This window comes from Leptodactylus fuscus, chromosome 9 (assembly GCF_031893055.1).
Source record: "Leptodactylus fuscus isolate aLepFus1 chromosome 9, aLepFus1.hap2, whole genome shotgun sequence".
Lineage (NCBI taxonomy): Eukaryota > Metazoa > Chordata > Amphibia > Anura > Leptodactylidae > Leptodactylus > Leptodactylus fuscus.
In genome coordinates, this window is record NC_134273.1 from 66,304,344 (window position 1) to 66,332,061 (window position 27,718).

The 27,718-nt window shown below is 42.3% G+C and overlaps 1 protein-coding gene across 2 annotated transcripts; it reads right to left on the minus strand.

Annotated features, from left to right (window-relative positions):
- Positions 1–256: 256 nt before the first annotated feature.
- On the minus strand, positions 257–26,541 carry PIGC (phosphatidylinositol glycan anchor biosynthesis class C). 2 transcript variants are annotated; one of them, XM_075287828.1, is made up of 3 exons: positions 26,460–26,535; positions 9,452–9,499; positions 257–1,262 (listed from the first exon to the last, which is right to left on the minus strand). In XM_075287828.1, the coding sequence occupies exon 3, from the start codon at positions 1,205–1,207 to the stop codon at positions 257–259; it is 951 nt and encodes a 316-aa protein (XP_075143929.1). In that variant the 5' UTR covers positions 1,208–1,262; positions 9,452–9,499; positions 26,460–26,535. The 2 variants fall into 2 exon arrangements, with proteins under 2 accessions (XP_075143929.1, XP_075143928.1); XM_075287827.1 differs by lacking the exon at positions 9,452–9,499 and having other exon boundaries at positions 26,460–26,541.
- Positions 26,542–27,718: the final 1,177 nt, after the last annotated feature.

Consider the following 27,718-nt stretch of genomic DNA (forward strand, 5'->3'; position numbering starts at 1 on the left):
AGAGGCAGTACAAGGACTTAGCAAGTTATACATGGCCTAATAAGAATTCTGGGTAACGAATATGCAAATAATCCCTCATTGGTAAAAAGATGACTTGGCTCCTAGCGCTAGCTATAGGAAATTATTTGAACAGAAAACATAAAGACACATAACCCATCTGAAATTTATATTAAATGCCATAGATCTTCTGCCATTAAATTATATTAATTTAAGATCACAATAAAATGATATATACAGTATATACATATAAATACTATTAATCCAGAAATCGAGAAAGGTCTTCCTTGATTTCGGCCTCATCCCAAGGTCCATGTATGTTGTCTTTGAAGAGCTGTAATCTGATTAAACAGTATGGACATAGAAAGGCCACAGATATCAGAAGCAAGAAGTAGAGAAGGGCTCCAACTCCAGATATACTCAACAGTCCAGCCACAGAGAACAAAGCAAACAAAAATGTCACACAGATATATGTCCGAGGAGTGTAAGCCCTAAGTTTTCTCTGCAGACTGGGCCAAAGAGCAAAAATCTGGATGGCAAAGGTCACCATGGTAAAAGCATGGAGGGAACGAGGCAGGCGGGAAGCCAGACACACAGAAGCAAATATGGCCATATTGATTGACATTGTGCTAGAGACTACAGCCGCGTTGGCTCCATAGTCAAAGAAGACAAGGTGTCCTATGAGCATGAGAACAGACATGGCGTATATGGTGTCTGTGCTTATTGACTCTGTCAGTGTCTTCAGTACAGGAGAGAAGCCATAGGTAAATGCTATAAACACAAGGGAACTCTTCAGGTCAGCCCAGCGTGTCCGGCCACATTCCTTCCGGCCTGCACCGTTGTCAACAGCATCAAAAAGAAGGTAACCAAGAAGTGTAAAGGCCAAACCCACCCCACACAGCTTCTGAGGGGACAACAGGTCTTCGTCCATGTACCACCAGATAACGGAGAAGGAACAGACGCTGCATAGTTGCTGAATGACCATGGCGGACTCAAATACCACAGCCCAATAGCTATAGCGCCGCACATAGATGTTCTTCCTCAGTTCCTCCAGGAAGCTCTTGTCAACATAATTGTCTGGAAAAGGCTGACGTTCATATAAGACCTTCTTCCATCTAGGCGGCTCGCTCATAAGGTCTGCTGGGGCGCTGCCTCCCCATGTCGCACCTCTATAGTGGCCTGAGTCAGGAGTCTGCAGAACGGGACTCATCTTCTTATTAGAACTCGAGAAAATCGATCTTTGAAGTGGATTCAAAAATCATTACCTGTAACAGAAGAGAAAAATATTCATGTACAACATTCATTCAGGGGTAACAATTCCTTGTTGCTTCTCAGGTCTTCCACCATTCTTGGGATCATGGTCTCCATTGATGACGTTTCAACACAGATAAGTTACTCTGCTGTCTAGGTCAAAATATCAATGGTGGAAGCCTGGATATAGATTCCTGCTGGGGAATATGGAACGTGTGGCATGAGACGGGCAGAGGATTGGAAAAGTCTGTATCACTTATTTTACCATGTTGTAGAATGAAAGCATAAATACATTTTGTAATATACTTTATTAACCAATTTTGTCTCCTTTCTGTGAAAACCTGACTTTCTTTATTGTTTCCCTTGCTCCTCTATTAAGAGCTACCCCTGTATCTGTGTGTAATGCAGAGAAAATAAGGATGGGAGAGGGTCAATTCAAACTTATATCTTGGGCATTATAAAATGTAGAAACTTGCTTCTGGTGTCGTATGAAAAAAAGATAATCTCATCATTCATATGATACTAAGGATGCAGTTCTAGCTACTACTTTCAGAGATATTATCAGTGGCTTGAGGGCTGCTGCATATAAATATCCCAATCCCTACTGTGTTTTCAACTGATAAGATCTCTGGAAGAAATATATAGAATCACAACCTTAGTGTCATATATAAAAAAAATGAGAATCTCTTCTTTCATATGACACCAGAAGAAAGTTTCTACATTTTGTAATGCTTAAGATATGACTGTTTGAAATGACCCTCCAGAGGGATGTGCCATCACTCTATGATCATGGTCGGTCCAACCTCTGGGATCCTACACCGACCCAAAGAATAAAGCACTGATTCACATCTGCAGCCCATTCTCAGTTTTTCCATGCACATAGGTGCTTATAACCACCTGGCTGTGTAAGGTAGTGCAGCAGGTCACATACACTGGTATATAGCTGTGCTGCAAGAAAAGGCAGTGAAAGGGCCACAACACAAAGAAGAGCAGGCGACTTAAAGTTCTGTAACAGATAAAATATATCAATGTATAGTGTAAGATCTATAAGCAACATGGATCTAAAAATTAGAACATTGCCTCTATTGTGTTGAATGTGTTAAGAATATAAAAAACTGCTATGTGTCCTTATCACACTGTGCCCTCCCTGCTCTTCAACAAAATGCAGACCCCTTTATCCGATCTTATAGCACCCCTTTATTCATGTCCTCCAAGACATCCCTTTACTTACATTGCAATAAATGTAATTCTTATTTCTTAACTTCACCAAGTACAATGTCTTCTTCTTTGTAACTACTTAGTATGAACAGATAACACCTCACCAGCAAAACTGGAGAAACAGGTTTTATAAACTGCTGAATCCTGAAAACGTTCAGAAGTGTAATTTACCAATAGAGACAATACAGAAGGAAACATGAAATCTTGTAAATAGCTTGGATTTTAGTTTTTACGACTTAAAGGGGCATGATGGGACTAATATTGATGACCCATTCTTAAGACTGTCCATTAATATCAGATTAGTGGGGGTTTGAGCCTTATGAACTGTTGGCAGAAGATGTGTTGCCCCAGAACCAGCATAGAGAAGTCTGATGTATGCACTTATTTTTCTAGCACATGGACTGCAACTTTTTGGTCAACCAGAAGAAGTGATACTATGGCCCAGACCCCTATCTATACAGAACATATATATATATATACTGTAGGTCTAATACATTATTTATGAATCAACATCTACAAAATTGACCCTAGTCACAAGACTGGTGCCAGAGTCTCTCACAAACAGACCTTTGCGGCCCATTATTGTGTCAGAGCCTCAGCCCACTTTGGTGCATTATGTGACCCTGGTCTCCATGTCTGGTACACACTACAATAAATCTAAAGATCTTTCGATCGTTCACTTACTTTTTTTCTAGGTAGCTGTTTTGAATATTGACCGGATACCCAGACCAGAAGTGTTCTTACGCCAATCCAGTGCAAGAAACACAGCGCCGGCTATTTTACAGCACAGGAAAAGGTAAATAATGCTTCTTAATAAACTATCCTTGTCTAATACTAGCTGTATAATATGGCAGCAGTAACATGGATGTAAGTGTAAGATACCCAATAAACCTTTACCTGTATCACTCCTCAGCCGGTACATTACAGCCTGCTCCTCTGCCTTCCATACTTTTTTGATCACGTAGCAGATGATAAATTACTTGCTGTTGACACTTGAATTTTTAATACATGCTAGATGTATGTCCTGTGATTCCAGATTGCTGCTGACTCTACTCGCTCTTCTGTATGAGAACAGTTTCATTCCTCTCATTCTTCTTCTCATACAGCTCCTTTTTGATCTCTTTTCTGTTGTGCAGACACTGATGCTGAGGAGTGGAGGCTCTTCTATGTGCTCTCCCCTACTGTATCTACACTCTAATACAGTACAGCATGTGTGATATATTCCGCTCATTCTTATTCTCATACAGCTCCTTTGTAGAGTTGAGCGATCGCGATCGGAATTCCGACCCGATCTTTTCCAGCGGGATCGAGATCGGAGGTTGTCTCAAGATCGGCTCAACCCCAAAAGTGACATTTCCCATAGAAAAGCATTGACTAGGGTTGAGGATCGGGATCGGAAAAGATCGGATTCCAATCGGCGATCGAGCAAATTTCACGATCGAGATCGGGATCGGCTGGAAAATGATCGGAAATCGGATTTTAAAATCGACCTTGAAATCTCAAGATCGGCTCAACCCTACTCCTTTGTGATCTCTTTTCTGTTGTGCAGACACTGATGCTGAGGAGTGGAGGCTCTTCTATGTGCTCTCCCTTACCGTATCTACACTGTAATACAATACAGCATGTGTGATATATTCCTCTCATTCTTATTCTCATATAGCTCCTTTGTGATCACCTTTCTATTGTGCAGACACTGATGCTGAGGAGTGGAGGCTCTTCTATATGCTCTCCCCTACAATATCTACACTGTAATACAGTACAGCATGTGTGATCTCTACCTTTCCTTAAGACTCTGCCATTGCCTTTTCTCCCTTTCTATCTGCTTTGTGTATATAACTTACCCCTCCATCTCTGCTGCTATGTCTTAACACTGTGCTAATGTGAAAGGAGGGATGGTGTGACATAAAGAGTAAATATTCTACCCAGACTGCAGCCATTAGCTCTGCCTGTCTGATCTACAGCAAGGGTCCCCAACCACCAGTCTTCGGACCAGGACCAGGCCGTTGGGAGTTTTTTGCCGGTCCGGGGAGCGCTGGGCTGGCCTCAGTCTTAGCTGGATATTTTGCGCTAGGCCACAATAGTTTACACGTTACCATAGCAATATGGCCTAGCGCGACGTATTAAGCTAAGATTGAGGACAGCGCACCACCCTGCTACAGTGTAGCTGCCAAGGACGCCGCGCTACCCAATAGTTTACACGTTACCATAGCAATATGGCCTAGCACGAAGTACACCTCCTAGTCCTGTCAGTCATAGCAGGGAAGCATCTCTTTGGTGCGATGAGGGAAACAGTGTCACCCTTGTCGTACCAAACAGCTCATTAACATATCTGGAAAAGCTAATATCTCAGCCATGTTTAGTTATAGTTCAATAAGGACTGTTCTTGTGACAGATTCCTTATAATTTGTACCTATAGTTACCTAGGATAGCAGGCAGACATCATGGTGTCGTAGTCCACAATAGAGTATATACACATTGGCTACGATTTATGGACACCGTGCTTCAGGATTATACATACGGCATATTCTGATTTTATATCTTTATAGTATTGTAATACATTGTAAGTTATAAGAATAGAATACACACATTGTGTGGACAACACTCCTGTATTTCATATCAGCATCAATCTGATCCTATTAAATATAATAATTGTGATAAAAATGACTCCTCTGTATATTGGAAGCAGTCCTAGGTTACGGCGGCCGCTCCAGGACTTGGCACACTCTGATCAGTGCTTGGGACGCCTGCGCTCCCCTCCGCAGAATCGACTGCAATTCTTAGTGACGTGTCTATTCAAGCAGAGCCAAGAGGAGAATGTAAGTGACAACCCAGTGCAAAAACATGTAAAGAATCCGCGTAGACTATCCCAAGAACAAAAGTCCTCTGAGCCATAGAGCAACCAATAAGACCAGTCCGATGAGTCTGACTGACAAGCGGTCCAGTTATGGATGGCCAGACATTGATCTGAGTCCTACCTGCAGAACCATTGGATGATATGTGGTTGGGGGCTATGACTGCCTGTGGTTGCCGCACTTTTTGGCCCTTTGTCTAAGCTCAAATAGACTCTTATAGAAAACAGTTCCAAACCAGAGTCAATGTGTCTTTACGTGGGCATGAACCCTGTAACCTCTATAACTTGACACATAGATACAGTAATTACTAAGAGAGCTTTCATTGAAGGGGTTGTCCAGCCACTACAAGTTACCCTCTATCCACAGGATAGAATAGAATAGATAGAATTTGCTGATTGCTGTTGTTTTGCACCCCAGTCTGAATGGTAAAGCTGGCTGGAAATACGTGTCACCACTCCATTCATTTCAAAGAGACTGCTGAAAGCAACATAGACAGCACTTGTCTATTTCTAGCAGTTCTGAAAGTTGAAATGAATGTGACCATGGTGCACATTTCCATCCAGCAGCTCCTGCCCGACACCACCCACCTGACAGTACAAAACCTAAGTAGCTTATTAGTCACCAAAACTAATAGCACTAATTGTTCAGGAATGGTGGGGCTACAGAAAAACATCAACTGTGCTGGAATCAGAGGAGAAGAGTCTATTAACAGATGCTAAGAACTGGCGATGGGGAGTAAAAAATCAGTTGTCATTGAGCGATAGACTGGCTATGAGGGGGTTAACATAAGTCTCCAGGTAATTCTCCTTTAAGATATAAATTGCAGATCAGAAGTCTGATGAGCACATAGACTAGTGACATAACCATATAATGGGTGGTAAAACGACTCCCAGTAATGAGTAACAATGTGACATATAATGGTTTACATGTGACAGGTGAATGCCTCGCCACCCATCATACAGGTGTGCCCAAAGCCCATCCCTATGTTCAGTGTTATGCTTGTCATGCCGCAGACCAACGCAGCGCTGTAAAAAAGTACTTTTTTCAAGTCCAAGTGCACACCTGAAGGTAATTCGATTTCTCAGATCCCTCATAGATAGGAATCTATTGAGCGATCCATGACCTCGGTCCGTGAAATGGCACGGACTCTCAGATGAGCGGTTACGACTACGGTCGTGTGAATAGATCTATTGAAGTCTATGGGGCCGTGTGCTGGCTGTTAAAGCAATGGGCAGCACATAGCCATGGAAAACTGTTGTGTGAATGAGTCCTTAGACGTTTGTGAAATACATTATTGCAGCCAAGTATTTCACCTCACTGACTGGCCACTAGGTGGCATCTCTAGCTGTATGTTATTTCATACATAGATATACTCTGGTGCATCTACATTTCAAAAACTATTCATTCCATTCATTTATTTCTTTATTATATATAATCTCTGCTGCAACCGCACCAATATGGTTGATAAATGTTCTGCCACTTTAGGAGTGGTTTATGCTATGGAGTCATGCACACTGGACCTATTCTTAAAGCTGGAGCAACCCATGCAGAATTTGCTGCAATTTTTGGAACCAGGGCCACATAAGACACAGATGGGAATGGGAGGAGCCAACGTGGGCATGGGTGGGGCTAGAGGCATGGTGTTCAATATGTAAATTTTCTGCAATCCATTGTGCATGGTGCAGATTTTGTCCCTCTTTCAGTCCCTTTTTTCCTTACTTTTAACGTTCTGTAAATTCAAGTGAACCTGTCACATTAAACATGCAGCACAATCTTCAGGCAGCATATTATAGAGCAGGAGGAGCTGCACAGAATGATACAGTATTACCCAATCTGCTCCACCTGCTCTATAACATGCCACCTGCAGACTGCACTACATTTCTCAGATGACTGCTTCCATTTCTGCCAATTCTCCTTTTACAGTAGTTTAGTATTACAACCATGGAGGATTATCTTTATCTTGTACATTAAGATCAAGAAACAATGAAACACTTGTACGGGTCTGTAACGCACCGTCCCAGCCATACAGGTGAACCCAGAATACACTGAACACTCTGTTTACAGAATAGGAATCCTAGTAACAAGTACAATGGCTGAATGGTATGTGATCTGCTAGATAAGAAATGTTGTGTTTGACCACCAGTGTCAAGATGCTGAACAAGACGACCAACACACGGAGGAAATAAACTGCGCAGATTGTGTACGCCCTCGATTCGCCAGTCAACCTCAGCATGGCCGCCTTCTAAAAGCTCGGTAGGTGTTTGGACTTCATATGTATAAAAAGATGATTTTCTCTCCACTGCTTTGTTGGTTTGTGGCTACAAAGTTATGATTCTGCCAATATTACTATCCCCTATACAGCACTATTATTGGTTTGGGGGGCATTTTGGACCAGCCACACTCCCTTTAATGGATTGTATGTTGTCAGCATTCAAAATTTTTTATTACATACATTTCAAATTTTTTTCCAGGACTCTTAGGCTACATGCACACGACCGTAGTGGTTTTACTGTCCGCAAATTCAGATCCATATAAATCACGTATGTCCTCCACAATCACGGATCCGCAAAATCCACTTGTCTGTGTTACAAAAGTGGACAAAAATAGGACAATGCTTCATAATTTGTGATCCTCTTCTACAGCCCGGACACACAGCCGTAAAAATGTGGTTGTTTGCCATATAATTGCATAAGGTCCATACTTTTATCCGTAATTTCGGACAAAAACTATGGAGTGCGTTTGGTTGATGCTTTAAATTGATGATTTATCCTATGGATAGATCAATTACACCAGTGGTTTTCTTGTAGGTATAATGGAAGAAGAAAGTCCGCAGAGTTTTCCTCTGCAGACTTTCTGTGAAAAGCACTATTGGAAAAACCGCAATGGCTCGCAACGTGGGGCCTTACCTTAAAATTTATTTCCAACCAAGTGGCAAAACTGCAAGTGTTTGACTGTTAGTTCCTATGGTTTTGCAATGTGATCATGCAGTTTTAGGCCGGGTTCACACGGAGTATTTTGGCTCGTGATTTGGTACGTAGATGCCGCGGGATCTTTTGCGGGCTGTATACGCTCCCATTGTTTTCAATGGGAGCCGGTACCGTATACACGGCGCTATTTTGCAGCCGTGATTTTGCGGCGGCCGCAAAATAGCGCCGCGTATACGGTACTTGCTCCCATTGAAAACAATGTGAGCGTGTACGGCCCGCAAAAGCTCCCGCGGCGTCTATGTACCACATCACAAGCAAAAATACTCCGTGTGAACTCGGCCTTATTGGTAGGTAGGTATTGCAGGGCAGCTAACAGCAAAGTCGACTGAACCCAATGATTTCTGTGGGAAGAGCCGATTATTTTATGTAGATATGAGTGTGCAGACTTTGCTCCATACAAATAATGTCAAGGGAATGAAGGATCAGTCGGGCATGCTGTTCACACAGAAGATAAGTCTTCCCCTGAGTAGTTTACCAGTGACGTACTCTGCTCTCCTCATTAAAAATACATGCATACTCGGCCTCGGACAGACTCATTGTGTATGTGTGATTTGGCAGGAATAATTGTTGGCCACATTGAGTGTTAGACATACAGTTATTGGATATGTGTGGCCAGCTTAAGAATGTTAGCTATCTGTCCAACAAAAGAATCAGCAGTGACCTACCCCGAGAGCTGCTTCCACTTCACAAGTCATAACATCACATTAATTGGTCATAGTTCAGTCCCATTCAAGTGAATGGGTTGGGCTGCTAAGCTGCCACTGTATAAATGTATGTAATGTAAGTACTGTCAAGGTTGCAGCACTTACCTCTATAAACAGATTGGATGGAAGTCGGGGTCTCTGACCCCTGATAATCTTTAGTCGACGGCCTATCCTAAGAATAGGTTATCAATCATATAAAAAAACATGCCATGTTATCTCTAAACCCATAGCAGATACATAATCCATAGCAGAGAAAAGGCTACAGTTACATAGCAAACAAAGCAATAGGATGTGTACAAATCCTAGTCTCAGCACCTAGAGGTGTAAACAGACATTGAATAAAAAGGTAAATGCTCTCCAAGGCCGACATGTGATACCGTGTAACAATGTGACCACCACGTGTTCAAGAAAGTAACTTGATTTATGGCTGATTTATACTTACAAGTCATGGGGCAACTTTTCCATGCCAATGTCAGTCTTCAAGACGTTCCTGGAAAAGTCAGTACAAAAATAGCAGTCAGTGATACTAATTGTACCGTATTAGGAGCTACTTTCTCCTCTTCGCAGACTATCCTTACAATGTATGATAACACAGGTTCAACAAAAAGCTCTGCAAAAGACTTTATAGAGCAGAAACATCACAAAGCAGCGAGCAGGGAGCGGCAAATATTATCTATGCTTTATACAGACATGACAGAAGATGAGATCAAGGGGCGGCTTTCAGCATAGACTCCCATTCATGTCCATAAAATAAAGACGCTGTAGTTGTGTCTGGAGATTTCTGAGAACATGCAACACTGCACAGTTTATAAACTCAGGAGTGTAACAAGTAATAAAAACAAGTTCAGAACTTGTAAACTGTGTGATTGTTATAGTTACCTTTACACACAGGGATAACATTCACAGTGATGTCACAGTATTGGGATAATACACACAGTGATGTCACAGTACAGGGATAATGCACACAGTGATGTCACAGTACAGGGATAATACACACAGTGATGTCACAGTACAGGGATAATGCACACAGTGATGTCACAGTACAGGGATAATGCACACAGTGATGTCACAGTACAGGATAATACACACAGTGATGTCACAGTACAGGGATAATACACACAGTGATGTCACAGTACAGGGATAATACACACAGTGATGTCACAGTACAGGATAATACACACAGTGAGGTCACAGTACAGAGATAATGCACACAGTGATGTCACAGTACAGGGATAATACGCACAGTGATGTCACAGTACAGGGATAATGCACACAGTGATGTCACAGTACAGGGATAATACACACAGTGATGTCACAGTACAGGATAATACACACAGTGATGTCACAGTACAGGGATAATACACACAGTGATGTCACAGTACAGGGATAATACACAGTGATGTCACAGTACAGGGATAATACACACAATGATGTCACAGTATTGGGATAATGCACACAATGATGTCACAGTACTGAGATAATGCACACAGTGATGTCACAGTACAGGATAATACACACAGTGATGTCACAGTACAGGGATAATACACACAGTGATGTCACAGTACAGGGATAATACACACAATGATGTCACAATATTGGGATAATGCACACAATGATGTCACAGTACTGAGATAATGCACACAGTGATGTCACAGTACAGGGATAATACACACAGTGATGTCACAGTACAGGATAATACACAGTGATGTCACAGTACAGGGATAATACACACAGTGATGTCACAGTACAGGGATAATACACAGTGATGTCACAGTACAGGGATAATACACAGTGATGTCACAGTACAGGGATAATGCACACAGTAATGTCACAGTACAGGGATAATACACACAGTGATGTCACAGTACAGAGATAATGCACACAGTAATGTCACAGTATTGAGATAATGTACACAGTGATATCACAGTACTGGAATAATGCACACAGTATTGTGTGCATTATAATGGGGGGCCATTTTGGACCTGACAGACTTTCTTTAAGGTTAGCTATGGCTTTTTATAACTACAGAAGTGTTCCTGGCTTTTTTTTTGGTTTGGCCTTGTGTCACACCACAACATAACATATGAACTTTGCATGAAAGGCCTTACTATAGCATCCCACTGTGTGGCCCCTGCCTGAGAGCAGCTACAATATTCTACTTCCTAATGTAACAAATAAGTCGACGAGCAAAATTACATCTGAAACCTTGATTTTTATGTGTGTCACTTTTCTGTCTTCGCAAATCCATTGACACGTGTCATGTTTGCACAGCTATAAGCCTGACACTTGCTGACAGGGAATATGTATTCTGACAGACAGAAATACACTCTTTCCATTACGAGGCTCTGTGTTAAGTACTTTCCTGTCTGACAAAGGAAAATAAAATGCACTTAATGGAAAAGTACACAGTCAATAACTAAAAGCTTATCCAGAAAATGGGCAGGGGCCACAAATATCTCAAAGTACAACCACTCTATATCAGAGAACTACGCAACACCCAGAGCCACTTCACCTAAATGCTACTATTACATGTGTAAAGCAGCACAAGCACTTGTCTGAAGGGTTAATACACTTCATCATGTATTTATAATGTGTATGAGAATTGTTTTACAAGATCAGGATCTCGAATGGTATTAAAGAAGTCTCTTGACAGGAAACTCAATATCATACCAGCCACGGTACATAATAGGGGACATTATGCTGAGTGCCATCATACCATTAGGTAGTTCAATAAAATCACCAATTCCTTGAAAAAGTCATTTTTCAATATGCAAATGAGGGTCAAGTGCAATGGGGCGTGCGAGAACCTCAGGTGTCCAAACCTGAATAGAGACCTTAGAGTCTCTGGCATGCCCCATTGCACTTGACCCTCAGGGTAGGTTCACATCTACGCTGAGCTTTTCGTCGTTCAGGTCCGCCATTCAGGTCTACCGGGGAACCTGAACATCAGAGAGCCCAACCACCAAAACAGTGATTATCCACGGACAATGGCGGTCCCCATAGACTATAATGGGGTCCGCCAATTACTAAAACCGATGCAGGACTTTTCTCTCTGCCAATTTTTGGCGGTTTCTGTGGTGGGGACTCATGGGCGTAGAGACACATTTACATATTTTTGAAAAAAAAAATACTTTTTTCAAGGAAATGATGAATCTGTTGGATTATGTAAAAGTATGATGGTGCTCAGTGTAATGTTCCCATAGTGCACTGTGGCTGGTTAGATATCGAGCTTCTTGGAGACAGATTCCCTTAAATAATTATATCTTGTTCTTTTTAAGACTGAAGCCTCTATGGCCAGTGAGCATCAATGGGCCAACCGTAGATGTCTGTCAAGGCATGCTGCCTGGTAAGAGACTTTATTGTTGTAGTATATTTACTACATATACACAAATGCTAACAGGCTATAAACGTATATGTATGGTGTATTCAATATTAACAAGAAAGCACTTTGTCAAAAGACAGAACCACCAATTGTCAGGGGGTACCATATGAGACGATATATGAGTACCATACGAGACCATATGAGTACCCCCTGACGAAGCCAGTAAGGCGAAACGCATGTCGGGGCACGTTCTCATATGGTGAGGCTCATGTTATATTTCTAAGGACAGAATGTGGTGTTTTATTATGATACTGCAACTTTGTATCGCTGCTTTATGTATCCATTTGATTGTATTCATAATAATACACTCTCTTTTTTGTACACATTATGTCACTGAGGTTCTTCTAGCTATACCTGTTAGCATATAGATACTTTTATATCACCACCTATGTCCTTGTATTACATTAATGTTTCTATTTCTCCATATGTGATGCATTAAGACAACATTGGCCTCATCCTTTCTTTGTTTGTTCCTTTTACTATTTTCTATTTTTGTCATGTCATTTTATTGATATCATTAATAAATTGATACCATTTTACAATTGGTGGTTCTGTCTTTTGACAAAGCGCTTTCTTGTTAATATTGAACTACATATTTATTTACTATACATATATATTTACTACATATGTGCAGGGTCGGACTGGGCCACCGGGGAACCAGTGAATCCCCCGGTGGGCCCCTAGCCCCAACATTTTGCATGCAGACTCCCCGAATGGATTACTGAATGCAGATGTGAACCAGGCCTGAGTGTGTAGGTATATAGTGTGTGCAGTCCCATCTACACATTGCAGAAAAATACACACGGCGGACATACTGCAATTTCCAAAACTGTTGCAGTTTTGGAAATCGCATCATGTCACTTATACTTACAAAAACACTTAATTTTTTTTTTCTGTAGTAGCCAAACAATTTGTGTTTCTGCAATGTGGGGCTTCGGGTATTTATGGCCTATCCTGAGCATAGGCCATAAAAAAAAGATTAACCCTGGACAACCTCTTTAATATACAGAAAAGGACCTATCCAACCAACTTCTACAGAAGTATCAAATGGATAAAAGGATCCGCGCTTACCAACCGTAGTTCTTGTTGCATTTGTTTATTAAAGCCTCACACACAACGCGTTTCGAAACCGGAAGCTGGTTTCTTCTTCAGGTGTACAAAGGACATGTCCTTTGTACACCTGAAGAAGAAACCAGCTTCCGGTTTCGAAACGCGTTATGTGTGAGGCTTTAATAAACAAATGCAACAAGAACTACGGTTGGTAAGCGCGGATCCTTTTATCCATTTGATACTTCTGTAGAAGTTGGTTGGATAGGTCCTTTTCTGTATAGTACCATGCATACGTGCTTTCACGGTTAAGATCTGCCAGCTACTAGCCATTTTGTCTATGAAGTGATATTTGAGTGCTGTGATCATTTCACAGCGCTTAAAGGTGATTATATGTTGAATAATACTTTGTGGAATCACTTTAACAGGGTAATGCACAAGATGCCGCGCGGTGCTCTCTCTTGTGTAACCTCTTTAATATGTCCCCCTTCTGCACAGGATGTTACCCCATCACTGCTCCCACACAATATAATGACCCCATCACTATTCCCCATACATTATGGGGGACCAGTGAAGAGACCACTGTATGGGGCGACCAGTGAAGTGGCCATAAAGAATTTGGCCCAAACAACCCCTCAAAAGAGATTGTCGATAAAATGGAGTGATCACTGTGGTGGCCTCCAGGGAGGTGTTAAAAAAAAAAAAGTATACTCGCCTGTCTCCAGCACCCCTTTGTCCCCCCTCTGTGTCTGTTCAGTCTCATGGTGGTGACTCATTTCTGGCAATCCTGTACCTAATTAGTCTCAGTGGTCACATGAGGTGCAGGACTCCCAGCAAGGAGGCGCCAGCGCGAGACTGAATGGACACTGGTGGCGGACAAGGGAGCGCTGGGGACAGGTGAGTATTCTTTTATTTATTTATTTGTTTTTTATTTTACCTCCCGCCCACCACATGAGTTGCTCCAATTCCTGGACAACCACTTTAAAGGATTTATCCATGTTTCTAATATTGATGGCCTGTCCTTAGGTTAGGCTTTCAATATTACATCTGTGATGATACAACAGCCAGGAACTCTGTAGATCAGCTTTTCCAGGACAGCGTGGCTACAGGTAATGGTAACATTTCTAGGAGCCGCGCTGTTCACTTGCCATACAAGGTGTAGCAGTAGGTTTAGGTAGTTCACATGGTATAGTGGGTGAGCAGCATGGCTCCCGACATGTTATTACCTTTAGCTGTCGTGTCTCAGTACCGCTGATCTGCAGGGTCCTGACGGTGGGCCCCTAGAAACAATTCTACTGGTGGGCCCTAGACACCCCAGTCCACCCCTGCATATGTGGTTTTGTTTGAGAAGGCCTCAGGCCTACATATGTAGTAACAATGATGTCTAGGCCAAATCTTACCTCAAACTAGGTCCTAAAATGAATAACCGCAGTACACTCAAAATTTAAAAAAAACCTACCTACAGTCCTATGAAAAAGTTTGGGCACCCCTATTAATCTTAATCATTTTTTGTTCTAAATATTTTGGTGTTTGCAACAGCCATTTCAGTTTGATATATATAATAACTGATGGACACAGTAATATTTCAGGATTGAAATGAGGTTTATTGTACTAACAGAAAATGTGCAATATGCATTAAACCAAAATTTGACCGGTGCAAAAGTATGGGCACCCTTATCATTTTATTGATTTGAATTCCCCTAACTACTTTTTACTGACTTACTGAAGCACAAAATTGGTTTTGTAACCTCAGTGAGCTTTGAACTTCATAGCCAGATGTATCCAATCATAAGAAAAGGTATTTAAGGTGGCCAATTGAAAGTTGATCTCCTATTTGAATCTCCTCTGAAGAGTGGCATCATGGGCTACTCAAAACAACTCTCAAATGATCTGAAAACAAAGATTGTTCAACATAGTTGTTCAGGGGAAGGATACAAAAAGTTGTCTCAGAGATTTAACCTGTCAGTTTCCACTGTGAGGAACATAGTAAGGAAATGGAAGACCACAGGGACAGTTCTTGTTAAGCCCAGAAGTGGCAGGCCAAGAAAAATATCAGAAAGGCAGAGAAGAAGAATGGTGAGAACAGTCAAGGACAATCCACAGACCACCTCCAAAGAGCTGCAGCATCATCTTGCTGCAGATGGTGTCACTGTGCATCGGTCAACTATACAGCGCACTTTGCACAAATAGAAGCTGTATGGGAGAGTGATGAGAAAGAAGCCGTTTCTGCACGTACGCCACAAATAGAGTTGCCTGAGGTATGAAAAAGCACATTTGGACAAGGCAGCTTCATTTTTGAAACAAAAATTGAGTTGTTTGGTTATAAAAAAAGGCGTTATGCATGGCGTCCAAAAAGAAACAGCATTCCAAGAAAAACACATGCTACCCACTGTAAAATTTGGTGGAGGTTCCATCATGCTTTGGGGCTGTGTGACCAATGCCGGCATCGGGAATCTTGTTAAAGTTGAGGGTCGCATGGATTCCACTCAGTATCAGCAGATTCTTGAGAATAATGTTCAAGAATCAGTGACGAAGTTGAAGTTACGCCGGGGATGGATATTTCAGCAAGACAATGATCCAAAACACCACTCCAAATCCTCAGGCATTCATGCAGAGGAACAATTACAATGTTCTGGAATGGCCATCCCAGTCCCCAGACCTGAATATCATTGAACATCTGTGGGATGATTTGAAGCGGGCTGTCCATGCTCGGCGACCATCTAACTTAACTGAACTTGAATTGTTTGTCCAAAATACCTTTATCCAGGATCCAGGAACTGATTAAAAGCTACAGGAAGCGACTAGAGGCTGTTATCTTTGCAAAAGGAGGATCTACTAAATATTAATGTCACTTTTCTGTTGAGGTGCCCATACTTTTGCACCGGTCAAATTTTGGTTTAATGCATATTGCGCATTTTCTGTTAGTACAATAAACCTCATTTCAATCCTGAAATATTACTGTGTCCATCAGTTATTAGATATATCAAACTGAAATGGCTGTTATAAACACCAAAATATTTAGAACTAAAAATGATTAAGATTAATAGGGGTGCCCAAACTTTTTCATAGGACTGTAAGTATGGTACAAAAATGAAATAGAACCATATTATTACCTAATCTCATCTTTATTGGAATATTTTTTGAAGCCATAGAAAGACTGTCTCAAGTGAAAATCAATAAAATATACAAAGATGGTGGTCAAAGTTATATGTCACAGATATTAGCATGTGTACGGATGGCATTTAGAAATATATACATGGAAGCCAATAAGGTTACCTGCAATACCCCACACGGGTAACATCAAAAATCACATATATAGATAATAAAATGACAATAAGAATGCGCCCAATAATACACACATTAATAAAAACTCAGGCTATGTTCACATCTGCGCCACAGTCTCTTGGAGACTTTGTGCAGTGTCTGTCTGAAACCTGCACGGAGGTCTTATTCCTTTGCCAGTTTCAGTTTTCATTATCGTCAATGGGGTCTCTATGTGTGACTCTAGTGTGAACCTAGCGCTGACCACTCGAGACTATCAGACCAGAGAGTCCTACTTCCCCCACCCAAACACCCAGTGTGGACCGTTTTCCTATACGTGTAGTGTGTAGACACAGGAAGCGTGGGTGGCGGAGTCCTACTTAAACAACTTTTTACATACGTATGCCAAATTAAGTTATTGGTAGCTATGCATTCAAAGCTCAATATCTCCTCTTGTATCCAATGCTGCAGTCAAAAAGGATAGAATATGTAAAATGATAACTAAAGTATCGTAAAAGTAGAATTTCCAGAATTTCTGGTTAAATACAGGACTGTAGCTAAACATGTGAGGACTGAATAAATAAGATGGCTAAGGCCATGCACTGCGAGCTTGCAAAGGGATAGCTGTGGAGTCTCCTGCTGCAACGTACAATATAAGTGTAATGGATAAGATTTCAACAAATCCCATCCACACTCGGCAAAAAAAAATCTGCACTGGAAAGTGTCTTGCGCTGCAGGTAAAACCTAGCATGTCACTTACTGCAGCGTGTACGGTCAAGTATCAACCGTTCCAATGCAAAGATGGAAATGTGGCTACGCACAGTTGCCTCACAAATCGGCCAATTTTGGAAGGGTGGGAATGGATGTGTCTGCTGCAGGATGTCCAATACTGATATCCTACTGAAAACTCGCCTAAATCTATACAGATATCCTACTGAAAACTCACCTAAATCTATACAAGTGGTTGTAATGTGGCATATATTAAGACTCTGTCTATCTGTGCCATTTGCAGAGAGGATGCGGTATAATCCCGTCTTGGATGGTCTGACCAGCCTACACTATGAAATACCTGGAAACGCACCAGCGGAGCTTCAGCCACCCTTTAGCACTATGCATTACACATCACTCACTTCTTTGGCAGAGCCAAGCATCAAGTAAAAAGCTGGACATTTACAGTATACAATCTGAGTACAGTATACAATCTGAGTCTATTGGCGGAACGACTGAGGGGAGATGCTGGGTATCACCATATACTACAACTATCTAAAACAGTGTGCCCTTATTGCCCAAGGAAAACAGAGTTTTCTCATATGCTGCACTGGGAAAAGTAATATAAAAATTGAGAGTCTTCAGTAGTTGATACCTTTTTTAATGGCTAACCAAAATGATGACAGATTGCAAGCTTTCAAGGCTGCTTAGGCTCCTTCCTCAGGCATAGTTGTGAAGTAGTTTCCAATGCAATGGTTTTCCATCATTGGTGTCCACCATGTGTAATGCTGTTTGTTGAGCGGTACCATATTCTTCTTTTAGGGGAGAACAGCTCTGTAATATGGCATCATATTCAACATCTTTTTCATTCCTCCATACTGAATCAGATGTACGTGAGGGTACAGCCAGCCCAGTCCATGGCCATGATATTAGTCACAGCACTGATCCCTAATAAGGCCATTTTAGGGACCTTCTCACAGATTCTGGGGCTGATTCAGCTGTAGGACCCTTAGCATGAGACTACCGGTGATTAACTCCATTGTATTTGTATCCATTGTATCTGGGGATCAGCAAGTAAACCCTCGATGGAGCTTTGGCATTTCAGTGTAAGTTACAAAGGGTCAGAATTTGGACATAAATCCGAGGAGCATAACTATCTTAAATTCCTCTCCAAATACTTTAATGTCAACAGGGCCTTCAAATATTTAAAGGGGTTGTCCCATCACAAGGATCCTATCTATACTGCTATTTTATGTGGATATAAGACTTTTCCTAAATGCATTGCTTTATTAAAACTGCTTTGTTTGCCTGCTATCTTAATTTATTCACTTCATTGTTTACACTCAGTTTCTATGGCCTTTGGGATTATCTGCTCATTTGTCAAGTGATGTAGCTGTCTGCTCTCAAGGGGGAGGGAGGGGCTGGGAGCAGCTCTGAGCTGTTTGTGTCTTTTAAGTAGTGGAGTTTCTCAGAGAGCTCCGGGGTTTCTGAGCTCTTACCAGTCGGTTTAATTGAATTTGGCTAATAAGGGCTGAGATAGAGAGTCCGTTACCTCTGTATGTAATGCAAACTGACTCGAATCCAGCTCTGCTACATCAGCTTCACACTGTGGTAATTCATTTATAACCAATTCTGTGCAAGTGAAACCCCGCCCATCTATGTGCCGAGAAAAGCAGGAAGTGAAGAGAGCACAACAGCCTGCAGGTTAGTGAACAAGCGTCATGCGAATACCCCTTTAAGTGTAATCTTTCTCCATTCACTTCTATGGGCCAGGCGGAGACAATCAAGTACAACCTTCCATCAGTTCCATAAAATTACACGAAGTGGTGGACACACATGCGTAGCAATCTCTGTTCACACAAGGGACTCAAAGACCTCAGTTCTCGTGATCTTTTGGGGACCCAGTCATTGCTACTGCTACACCCAATAACAGCTCTACCCGCTGCAGATAATGGACTTTTTAACTCTTTCAATTCTAGAACACACAGCTTAGCGGGAACGGATAGCCCCCTGCAATACAGCACTTATTCCCTATCCTATTAATTAAGGTATAAGTGTTATTAGCATGAAAAAGGGGTTGTCTTCTTAACTTGCAGGGGCTATTTGGACATTATTAGAGTGGCCCTCTACTCCTGACAGCCTGTTTCCTCTCTATTTACATACTGGAGACTGGGAACGGTGGGTGACAATCCCTAATGGAAGTTGTAAATATGGCCAGGCTTGGGGTCACCCTACTTTCCTAGAAGCATAGGTGATCCTTGGTTTTACAGAATATTTAGCAACTGGATAAAAAGATAATACCTTGACTTTGACTATGTTCTTTTCTGTGTATTAGATCACAGCCTCACTATGTAAAGCAATGAACAGCAGAGCAGCCATCAATGATGTCATCGTTCTAGATGACCCGGACTCGCTGTTTACCCTTGCACTTATATTTACTGAGGTTTACACATTTATCAGCTCTTGATTCACTTTCTTATCAGGACTGAACTAGGACTCTACGTGGCAAGGGATGTGTAACCGGACGTTTTCGTGATGGTGCCAATTTTCTGATCAAAGTCTCTTGGTACAAATTGGTTTCAGTAGCTTGTCCTGGATGGAGAACAAGCAGCAGTCATGGCTTAGGGTTACATATCCTTCACCATTGGATATAATTAGATGATTTAATAGCGGAGCAATCCGCACCCGGCTCTGGCTTCTTACCACTCCTTAAATTACAAGTCCCTTTTCTCACCCAGCAAGAAGGAAGAATCTTATCAAGTTGCTCACACTTATAAGCACATTACGTTCACCCCCTTTATGACAATTATCAACATGTTGGTGTATCCAGTTACATATATAAAAGACGATCATTCATCCCTTATGCGGGTGTAAAAGAGGCATTATTTCCAGCATTGTACCCACTAAACAAACCATATGGTGCTGAAAGGTGAGGCTAGTTATTCACTTTCTATCTTGTGTCTGAGTACTTGGGTTGTAAATAATAAATCATATAACAAAATTCATCAGGAACATGAATAATGTTCAATATTACCAACCCATTTTACATCCATTAAAATACCATCATGATCCCACAATTCACAGTACAAGCACATCAGTAAGACACAGTAGACAAAAACTTAATATAAGAAACTACACATGGCATTAAGACCCTATTCTTATGTAGTTCTTATGTCATTCATAAAGTTCTTTACCTGTCTCCGTCCACATAGAATTGTCTCTAGAGCCATCCCTTAAAACAGCCTAAGGTCAAGCAGCAAACTCTGTAACAACTGTACAATGAAGTCCGCCCTACGTAAATTCATGGTACTTTTTGTATGGTAAGTGCCTTGGATATTGTAAGTAAAGCTGCCCATACACATAAGATAATTGTCATCTGAAATAATTGGTTTTGTCCATCTTGACCGACCATTGCTTATTGATTACAAGTGAGCAGATCAATGTGATGGGTTCCCTTTAAAGAGAATCATTTATATCTTCTAAGATAGGTCATGGTATATACTGATTCAAAGTTGACTGTGTTATACATGCTTTCAGGTATCTGCCCCATTTCCAGAGATATTGGTGCTGTAAGTTTTGGTACCAATATCACTGTACTGTCAGGGAGGCTGGGATTATAGCTCAGCATCAACGTCTTGTCTTGAATTGTGAAGGAAAGCATTCTGCCCAGTGCAGTGATATTGGTAGCCGAAACTAACAGTACTAACGTCTCTGAAACTGAGGCAGATACCTTGAGCGCATTGATCAGCTTTGTGTCCTCTATCCTAGAGGACACGAAGGGTTGTCTTTAAGGCAAGGAGAGTGATCACTTTCTTGAGTTTCGATGGCCATTCAGCAGGTGCACACACTTTCTTGTTTTTCTACAGGGTTCTAAATGCTGTCCTGGCTGTTCATCAATTGAAAAGAACACCAGAGGTTGAAAACTAACTTATTGTAAGGTGGCCATACACAATGGACCAAAGTTGATGAAGATGGTTGACTGCAACCACAGTGAACATTTGTTGTGGGAATTTTACAACAAATGATCCTCCACCAGCTCCACTTCTCAGCATCTGTTGATAAGAACTGCTCCAATGATTGTTGAACAGTTAGATTTTTTCTCTAGCCCCCGCCACTCCTGAGCAATAAATGCTGTTAGTTTTGGTGTGCTGCTTAGTCTTTGTATTGTCAGTTGGGCGGCGTCAGGCAGACAAGGGGTGTGATACTGAGCCTTGATAATGGCTACCTCTGAAGCTCTGACTCACAACCTGCTCCCACCTGATAGTACAGAGACTAAGAAGCATACAAGGCAACAAAACTAATTGCACTGATTGCTCGGGAACGCTGAGGACTAGAGAAAAAATTTAAACTGTGCTGTTATCAGTAGAGAGGAGTCTATTAACAGATGCCAAGAACTGGAGTTGGTGGCAAAAGATCGTCTTTAAAGCCAGTATGGCCTAAGATGTCTATGGTTGCGTCATTGAAACGATTGTTCATCAGATGATGATTCGTTCAATGATCGTGCAACCATCAATCTAACTTTTTCTAACATGTATGGCCACCTTTAATCTGGCCACAGACAATCCAATGTATAAACTTATTATAAGGGATTAGTATTTTCTCATACAACAGGAAACAGACCATTCCCCTCCCAGTGGTGAAGGTTATATGGATGGTCAGATGCTGCGGACAGCTGGACAGACACCTCACTGATATCAGCTATGGCCACATTTGTACATGAAAACCCACAACTAGTGAGACTGAAGGTTCTTACAAGCAGATGCCAGGCTTTCAGTAGTTGCAGAGAAAATTGCAAGTTGAAATCTGATCGTACAAATCATAATAGACTGGAAATAATGCACAGCCATTAATATCTTATGAGCAGAAAAGCTTTTTGTGTCTGAACTACAATCACATTGATCCGGGAGCGGGAGGATGTGGAGGGATTTAGTGATCTGGAAAGACTCTATTTGCAGACCAGAGTGGCCGGGCTGTCAGTGATAACATCAATGCCGTACAGTAACAAGGTTATTAATAGGTTAATAATTGGTTAGGATTTAAGAGAAGTCAGCTTCTTTAAGGGAACTTGTTACTGACATTTGGGACACTTAGTGGCCCATATAACACTATGCTAATGCTGTTAATTAAAAATGAAAACCTGTATATCTAGAAATGAATCCAATGAGTCTCAAGTTTAGGGCTCCTCGCACCAGCACAACTCTACACTGACGCTAGGTGCCTTAAAGAGGACCTTTCAGGTATTATGTACCACTATAAAGCTGACAGTGCGCCGAGTTCAGCACACTGTTAGCTTTCTCAATGTACGTCTGGGTACAGGAGATACCAGTGGCATTAGTTTTGGCGCCGATATCTCTCCACTGTCAGAAGGGTGGATCTTAATGCTCAACGTCATCACTAGTTGCTAAGGAAGGCACCCCCCCAACAGTATTATTCCATAGCATTATATTGTCAGAGGGGACTATTCTTACCGCCTACTGATAGCACTGATCATTAAGGCCCGCCCTTCTGGTGTTGGAGAGATATCGGTGCCAAAACTATCAGCACCAATACCTCCTGCTCCCAGGCGCATAGGAAAGCTGACAGTGCCCAATGGTATATAGGTTTAGTATGAATGGTCCGACACATGTACAGTGAAGCCAGGATGTACTCCTTTGGTGAAGACCTGCACAGGTGCCAGATATAGGAGACTTTTTAAAAAATTGTGCCAATCACCAACAGTAGTCTAGAACCTGTGGGTGGTTCAAAGGGAGTCTGTAAAATCTAAATTGCCTCCCAAGCCAATAACGGTGTATGTATAGGGGCCCTTAATAAGAGCAGAAACATACCTTTGTGGTATGAAGCAATGCTGAGATCATTATCTTTTTATTGATATGCAAATCAGCCAGCAAGTGCAGTGGGGGTGGGGACTAAGTTTCCTACAGACAACTATGAAAGGCTGAAAATGTCATTCATAGGTGAAGGGGCAGCGTTGGGTAGGGATTCCAGGGATGAGCTAGAGCACTGTCAGCAGGTAACTCTGCTAATCTACTCCCGCCCTTGGTGCACTTGAGGCTGATTTACATATGTATATAATGATGTGTTTCTCTGCATTGCTTCATTGGTTTGAGGCTACAAAGGTATGTTTCTATCCTCATAAAAATCCCCTACATATCACTATTATTGATTTAGTAGGCATTTTGGAACGACTCCCTTTAATGTCAGTGACGGTTCCCCTTTATGAGGGTGATCCGAGGCCTTTTTGTCATAAGCCAGCTATGCACATTAGATAGCAGTTGGCTGCCAGGTCCTTTTCTCTCCTGCCATCTGCCAGTGGGGGAGAGTTGGACGGATCCCATACACTTTAAGCTCTATTCAGATCATGTTTTTTACATCTATTTAACGGATGCAAAACTGATGCATAAAACAGATGCAAACAGATCATCAGTTTACACAGACATCAATGTTAAAAAAGACAACGTATCCGCTGCTGCCCATTTTTAAGGACACCAAAGTATGGGGTACTACGTTTTTGATTGCTTTAAAAAGAAAAAAAAAAAAAAAAAAAAGAGTTTTTTTTTTTTTTTTTAACATTGATGTCTATGTAAATGGCTCCTTTTGCGTCCGTTTCTTGCATCCGTTCCGTCCAAATCATTGGCTTCAGCTGATACACATCTAATGTTATGGCCAGCTACAGACATCTTGCACTACAGGTCTAGTTACAGACAGAGAAACACAGACATGTAGAAGATTAATAGCATAAAAACACTTAAGAATGAATTTGCTTATTGTAGATTTCCCAACTACATCTAATAGAAGTTTGTCGCAGTCTACTGTTGTAAAGCACAATACTTGCAAACTTGGTGCCGTTTCTGGAATATGTTTATCTAGTCCTATAAAACCTCCTGAAGTTATATCATAAATTTGTCAGGCTATTCCTAGTCATCGCTTCTTTGGTTTGCATAGTTCCTGGTATTTTTATGTTAGACTTCCTCTCATAACATTTTCCATACAAATAATGCTATACAAGGCCATATGCAAATAATAATGCAATATGTCAAGTCGAGTAAGACACTGCTGGGAACCAAAGAGACAGGTTTCTGGGAAAATTTATATTTCAGTGAGATGACAGGCTGCCTCGCCACACTTACCATGTACATGCAAGAGCTTGCAGTTCCCTAAGCTCAGACTCTCCTGAAATTTTTCCAGAAAATGAAGTATTTTACCATTACACACATTTTGTTATACACGTTATTTCCTTTGTATGTATTGGAGCAACAGAATAAAAACAGAGAATAAAAACCAAAAATGATATAATTTCATGCAAAACTCCAAAAATGTGCCTGACTCAATTAGGGTATGTTCACACAGAGGAAAAGGTTGCATTCCATCGCGGGATCCCGCTCCTGTGTAGGCCCGAATGAATGGGCCTACACTGGAGCGTGTCTTGTGGCATTCCAGAATCCGCGGCAACAAGGGTCATCTCGCTTCTTTTTTCTACTACTAGCTAGCGGAAAAAAAAGCGAGCGACTCCCATTGAAGTCAATGGGAGCCATTTTTCGCAGTGGATTTTGAGGCGGATTCCGCGTCAAAATCCACTGCCAAAAAACTCTACGGGAACAGACCCTTACTGGCACCTTCAACTTAATATTTGGTTGATGCAGGTGCATGCGCAGTAGCATGCCGCTACTACTACTATTGCTGCTACTGCGCATGCATCCGCACCATTTTTTATCAATGGCAGTTCGCGAGCGCCGAAGGAAGACAGGACCGAAGACATCGCTGGAAGAGGAGGCGTGGCCTTCGGACCCTGAATGCCCGCCCACCGTGCACGATAGATAAGTTTAACATATTCTTTTTTAGGGTTCTATTTTAAAACGGGGTGGGAGGGTAGTTTAATATAACTTTAGCGGTGCTTGAATTGCCTTTTTAAAGGCTATTCACGTCTATGTGGGGCTCATACGGCATAATTTTGCTGATAGAGCCCCTTTAAAGCCATGAAACCCTTTCTCCTAGCCACTCTCTGCACTTTCTAATCCATTGTTGCCAGTGGGTGGCGCTGTTTCAGCTCTGGGAGTGCTATGCAGTCTGGTGGGTTCTCCTTGATAATCCATCACCGCCCTGGTGCTGAGGCATTTTCAGGTATTGCATTGTTGAAGTAAAGGCTAACTCTGCCTCTCGTACATGCAACCCTAACCCACGTGCTTTGATGTTGCTACAGCATACTAAGATCCATGGCCTACCATGGAGCCCCTGATACCATTCTATCATCTACCCTGCCATTACCATGTTTGCCAGCATCCTGTTGTTGGCATTCAGTAATCCAACATGCAAAGTGTACTAAAATTTATTTCGGGTGAGCCCATGCCCTCTTGGTGAGGCCACATCCCATCTGGGGCATGAAATGTCCCTTTTTATAACATGGTCACATAAAGTGTGGGACATGACTGGCACATGACGTATCCGTGTCTCAGGTAAGATGACCAAGAGCTGGTGAATGTGGGGTCACTCCGCTTAGGGTGTGAGATCTGCCCACTCTTCCAGGACGTCACTACTCTGAGGCAGATAGGACCAATCCATATCTGTAATGGAGCAGCGCTGGTCGCAGCAGTGACTAGAACTGGCAATACAGAGAGCAGCAGGGGAAGTGTTGGGGGATCAGCAAGGTGTGGGCCCATTTATTATTATACACCACACTTGCTGTTGTCCATCCCCTTTAATGATATGTTGTGATTGATGGAGCACATCCCTTATAGCGCCCTCTCATGGCACACTCTGTATTATCCTCGCTGCCTTTCCATAGTGTACCACGTGACATCATCTCACAGCAATCGCATCTATTCTGCCCATAGACAAGCAGCGTTACATAATTGCTAAGCAACCACGCGTTACGTAGAGGGGCGGGGCTAAGGAAAGCCCCTATTCCATAGGGCTGGCCTCGTCACGCCTGCAGCAGTTGCTGTCAGTGGATACTGATGAGAGCCGATAGTGAGCAGTGTACAGTATACAGCCGGCCGTATGTCACAGTCATGTGACTAGCATCGGCTCATCTTCCCATGAGACCCGGCGGCCTTACCTGTCCTGTGCTATAATGTCGGCCTTCGTCCTGACATCGCTGGAGACAAGCAGCCTACACCATGCAGCTTACACTACAGCTCCCAGCATGCCTTGCCGGGTCATGTGACATTGCTGGCGTTGCTCATCGATACTACTCCCACACAGGAAGTGTGTGTCGTGCTCAGCACAAGGCTCGGCTCTGTATACTGGTGTGTTACACACGTGCTGTAGAAGCCACTGTCTATATCTGTGCAGTGCCTGCCCTAGCATCTCACACATTATAGTTCCTTTAAGGGGTTGTGCCTTTATGGACACTTATCTTCTATCCAAGGGACAGGGAATAAGTGTCTGATCGCCGGGTCCAGCGGTGAGCATGAAATGGGGAACTGAAAATCCCCATAAGGCCTCCTTGTGAATGTGGTGACAGTCCTGGTCCGTTACTGGCACTCCATACACTTCTATGAGGCTGAAAAAATTGGTTGGCGTAAAGTCGCATTGTATGATTATTCCTCAATAGTCCAATGTCACCTGGTGTCAGCTTCCTCCTATACGTGATAACACATTGTCCACACTCAGATCTTGTGGCCTCTCGTATTTAATGTGCCATACACACATGGACGTTAGTTGTGTATCCTGACTGATTAGGATCATGTGTACAAATAATCCCACCTCAACATTAAAGGGATCCTATCATTAAAACACATTTTTTTCTGCCTACCACGTAGGAATAGCCTTAAGAAAGACTATTCTTCTTCTACCTTTAGATGTCCTCTCTGTGCCGCCGTTTGCTTGAGATCCTGGTTTTCGTTCGTATACAAATGAGTTCTCTCGCAGCACTGGGGGACTTACTGTGTAAGCGGCCATTTTTCTTGTGGCTGCGGGCATGCGCAGTCAGCTCTGCCCGAGGCCTACAAGTTTCACCGCCTGTGCCAGAAGAAGACGCATGAAGAAGATGAAGGCGTCGCTGGAGAGTTCTCTCGCAGCATTGGGGACGCCCCCAGTGCTGTTTGAGCGCTGAGGACCACTCCTAGTGCTGCGAGAGAACTCATTTGCATACCAACGAAAACCAGGATTTCTATGGAACAGCGGCGCGGAGAAGACATCTAAGGGTGCATTCACACGTTCAGAATAAGCGGCGTCTAAAGCAGCTCCATTCATTTCTATGGGAGCGGGGATACGAGCGCTCCCCATAGAAATGAATGGGCTGCTTCTTTCACTCCGTGCAGTCCCATTGAAGTGAATGGGGAGTGCCGGCGTATACGGCAAGCTCTGCTCATG

What these genes read in the sequence shown, in the direction of transcription:
- PIGC (XM_075287827.1), bottom strand. Translation starts at nt 1,207, where the DNA reads ATGAGTCCCGTTCTGCAGACTCCTGACTCAGGCCACTATAGAGGTGCG.